At 55.0% G+C, this 4758-nt stretch overlaps 1 protein-coding gene across 1 annotated transcript; it reads left to right on the plus strand.

Annotated features, from left to right (window-relative positions):
• Positions 1 to 1683: 1683 nt before the first annotated feature.
• Positions 1684 to 4116, plus strand: VDBG_04816 (conserved hypothetical protein; the record flags this gene model as incomplete). The annotated part of the gene is made up of 2 exons (XM_003005164.1): positions 1684 to 3507; positions 3778 to 4116. 2 exons carry the CDS (start codon positions 1684 to 1686, stop codon positions 4114 to 4116), a joined length of 2163 nt encoding a protein of 720 aa, XP_003005210.1.
• Positions 4117 to 4758: the final 642 nt, after the last annotated feature.

Below are 4758 nucleotides of genomic sequence, written 5' to 3' on the forward strand. Positions count from 1 at the left end.
ACGATACGATAGATGCACCAGAAAATGATTCCGACAGTCGTGTGCTCGCTGGACTGACAGCAGCAGCATCTCTCGGTTCACGCATGACCCCATCCCAGCCCTCTGCCACAAGCAGCCCGCAAGGGGTTCACTTTGCGTCTCAAGTACCTTGTTTGCCTCTCAAGTACTTTGACAATTTCCCTCGGAAAGATACATCACCAGCGACTGCGGGCCTTCGATTTACACACATACCTTACCCACCCAGACACCGCACTCCTCATGCCTTTGGCTGCCAGGTTCTACATCGACCCCTCCCCACCCCTCCAAAGCGCCTGCAAAGTGTGAATTTCCCATTGATCATAGGGAAATGGCATCCTCGTACCTGAACGGGCGAACCAACTTTCTGGGGCGTTGCAGCCACCAGGCTTTATGCGCAGCGCCATCTTCGGGCTAAACTTTTGTCGGTGGGTTGGGGGCTGCACTCATTGACTTTCATCTGCGTCTCTCTCGAGATATTGGGGCAGACATTTGACGGAGGCGGAACGGTGTGACCTTTGTTTGGGTGGGCTTTCGGAGCTTGCTTGTCCAAGTGATGTCGAGCTCCGAATCCATGGACGCAGAGGACATAAAGGGAGCGCGTCCTTCTCGCCAACCCGGAGCGTTTCTGGCATCAAAGACAGGCAACCTTGGGGCCCCCGGAACAAACATTCGACAGCACGTTGACAGCAAAAAGCACTTCTTCCTCCCAAGACACCCGCCCACGTTTCGGACACTTTTGTTCCTGGCCTACCACCTCGCGCTCTCCCGAAGACCCGAACCTGCAGGCAATACCTACTTGCCGCAGCCCGCAGTCTCGGCTAGAGAGATCTTTGAACCGGCGACGTCGAGTCCCATGATTACGAGCCCACTCATTCGCCGCCCTACTCCTCTGAGCACTTTGCTGCTGGTCCCTCTGCTGGTCCCTAATAAGGCCTTAGCATCTGAGTTGGCACCCTAGCCCCGAAGTCAAGTCGTTGATTTTCTCTCGACCATTACGTGTCCTGGGTACTTGTCGCATACGCACGGCAAGCTCCTAATCCGAGGTACCCACTACATTGCACGGCATTACGTCGACAGGGGTCCTACTGCAACTTCAACTCGTTAGCCCCGCCTCTCTTCTCATCGCGCAAGCCATCCGGGTTCTCACTGACCTCTCCTCTTGGCAGGCCCTCCGCGCCCACACCCGCGCCCGCGCCCACGCCTACCCACGCAAAGGCAACGGCAGGCGCTCATCAGCCACCTGCCTGTCCACCGCACTGCGTTGTCGCTTCCAACGGAGCACACGGCGGTCACGGTGACGGCCCACGGTCGGGGTGTATTATTTCCCTCTGCCCACTGGACTTCTCCTGCCCCCTCGGTCCCGTCCCTGATCACCACCTTAGGGTCAGACGGCCACCAATTTCTTCCTTCGTCCGCCCGTTGCGGATCGCTGTCTTGAAACCGGACCCTTTCCTCTCGATCCCCCATCCGGAATTTCCCACCAGAGAGCATCTCTTACCACTTGCTTTCTCAATATCCATCCATTCTTCTCAGCACTGTCTGACCATCCATCTGTGCCCTGTGGAAGATCTTCCCAGGCCACCCCCTCCCCTTGGATATCTCTGATATTTCTACTCCCAAGTGGCCCTCTACCGCCTCTGAGCACCAGCTCGACACATCTCCGCCATGGACGATTCCTATGGCATTGACATGGAAGACTTTACGGCTTCCGAGCAGTTGAACTTTGAAATGTTCACCGAGCTCGACCCGACTCCCAGCTTTACCCAGGCCTCTGAAAGCCACAACCACTTCTATCATGGCTCTGGCACCTCCCACGACGATACATGCATTGATCCCAATGCCAGCTTCATGTTCTCCTCTCGCTTGGACAATGATGCGCTCATCTCCCAGCCGTCTGCTCCCCCTCCTCGGTCAGCCCCCTCAGCAGCAGCAGCAGCAACAGCAACAGCAGCAGCAGCAGCAGCCGCGTCTCGCCCTCGCCCTCGCCAGTCTTCCATGCCCACGGAGACCAACTCGAACGCCAACAACGACTTTGACTTCCATGGCTTCCAGTGGACCAATGCAGCGGCTGCGAGCTTCAACACTCTTTCTGACCCCAACTACGACCTCCTCCCCAGTGCGACGGACGAGGCTGCTGCCTCGCCCAGGGACGCGTGTGCTGCAGAGTGCACCAAGCCCGACTGCGAAGATATCTGCGAGGACCCGGACTGCGAAGTCGACTCCGAGGCCTGCGCTGACGACTGCGCTGTCGACTGCGAAAGCGCCTGCGACGACGAAGAATGCCAAAAGGCCGAGTGTCCTGACGAGTGCGACGAGGAAGCCTGCAACCCCGTCACGCGTTGCACAGAGGATCACTGTTCAGACAAAGCAGAAGCTGCACCTGATGATGCGTCTGCTGCTGCTGCCAAAATCCTCGAAGATTTGCAAAATCCTCCCATCGTCCGGCAACAGCGCCGTCAGCCGCAGCATCCACAATATATGCAACTGCAACAGCAACACCGGCAGCAGCAACACCTGCAACTGCAACAGATGCAACAGCAGTTGCAATCACAACAGCAGGAACAGTACCTTTACACACATAACATGAATTTTGCATCCCAGCAGACACTTCAGTCCCCAGCTCTCCAATCCTCGCAAATTCCTTCTTCTCGCCCAGAAGATGGGATGACCTTTTCCCAGATGGACTTGAGTTCCGTCTCTTTCGAGCAGGCTGCGCCACAGGTCGACATGATGGGCAGGTTTATCGATACTATGCCTCTGAACCCGACCATTGATCCTTTCTTCGAGCATATATACCAGTGTCACGACCCAAATCAACCCCAGTGCGTCGAGCCATGCGTGCTCAGTACCTTTCCCACGCAGTACGCACAATGCCCGTTTCCCCAATGGCCCCAAGACCATCTGGATCAGAATGCGTTCTATCAAGGAGACCACAGCCCGACCACGCAGAATACCAAATGCAACACCAAGTTCCGAACGGCTTCGCAGCTGGTCGCACACTTCAACGAACAACATCGGCCAGCCCTGGCTGCCACAAACCACACGTTCGCTATCCCACAATACAACATGCATCACCCGAGCCCGGCTCCCGTGACCCAGACAATCAAGGGCTTGACTTTTCGTCGGGGAACAGGCCACCTCAACGGTTCCCCTACATTGATGCAGCGACCGCTGTCTGCCATGACAGCCTCGTCCACCCTGACAGGCGATAGCGCCCAAATCAGCACTCCAGTGACACCTGCATCCGAAAGCTTCTGTCGCGCGAGCAACCAGTGTCGCTGGTTTACTCATGGTCAGGTCTGCGGATTGACATTCAGGGATGAAGCAGACCTTCATCAGCATGTCCGCGATCATCACACCGCACCCTTGAACAAGGAGGTCGGTGGATTTCCCTGCCACTGGGAGAATTGCATCCGCGTAACGAAGTGCAACGCCGGCCACTTTAGTCAAAGTCCAAGCTTGACCGCCATCTACAGGTCCACACCGGCTGTAAGCACAACTCTGCCGTCCGCATCATGACCACCGTGACCACATGGATTACTTGTTATATAGAACAAACCTGTTAAGTGCTCGGTTGTAACCTTAGTCTTTCGCCAAGCAGTCGCTAGACCAGCACCATGCGTATACACACTGGCGATGAGTCATGGGTCTGACTAGGGCCTGGATTGCAGGACATCCTTCAAACAACAGAGTACTTTCCAGTAAGTCTTGCAGCGGAATACTCGTCAATGACACGATGAAGCTAACTGTTCTCTACAGCAATGCACACAAGGGACACATACCGGCCTTAAGCCCCTTGCCTGCAATATATGCGGGAGAACCTTCAGCGAGTCGTCCAACCTGTCTAAGCACAGACGCACTCACAATTTGAAAGGCGATCATGTCTGCGACATATGTGGCAAAGACTTTCGGCGCCTCGATCAGCTGCGCCGACACATCAAAACTAAGCATAAGACTGACGATGGGAGCGGTATGGCTATGGCCAAAGCTGATAGTGATCAGTCAGGGCTTGACCTAACCTTCCAGTCAAGTCCTCAGTTTGACGCCCTCGACGCAATGCTCCAGGGACTCCCTAAGCTTGAGAATAGTCCTCTCTGATGACTGACGAAGTTGAAGACAAGCAGAGATACGGTGTTCCTCGTGATGTTGTTTCCTTTTTTTGGTTTCTTTCAGGTCTCGGGGCAGGAAAACGGTTGGCAATGATCGCGGCGTTACGGCTTGGCTGAGTCGCTTTGGGTGGGTGGGCGGTCTGCCTGTGATTTCTGGTGTTCGATACCCCGTGGAAACGGAGTTCGGGGGCGGGGCATTGGTTTGGTCAATCTTGTCTTTTCCATTCTGTCTTCCCCACTCTGACTGCGATTGCAGTCGAGTGTTGTTTTGGGGTTATTAAGCATCTGTACGGGGAAGGGCGATGCACCTGTGGTGGCAAACCGCCTAAGGCTCGCTTGCCCATTGTTCGGTGACTGCTCACGCGGTCTTGCTTGGTGTTTTTTTGGGGCTCCGGTTTTAAAAAGGTTGACGCACCTAGTATGAACAGTCTCTTGCAGTCTGGTCATCTGAATTGAATCACCATGAAACATGCTTGTGTTTGCACTCTTTACTGCAATGGTCCTAAGTGACTCAAGTGTCTGTGACCGCGACATGGCCAACAATCCCACCTCTTCACTTGGCATTTGCAAGCCGGAGCGAGACTGCGCCGCAATGCTGTATGTTCCCCCTCTGATCTGACATAACATTATA

Source organism: Verticillium alfalfae, genomic scaffold, assembly GCF_000150825.1.
Source record: "Verticillium alfalfae VaMs.102 supercont1.5 genomic scaffold, whole genome shotgun sequence".
NCBI lineage: Eukaryota > Fungi > Ascomycota > Sordariomycetes > Glomerellales > Plectosphaerellaceae > Verticillium > Verticillium alfalfae.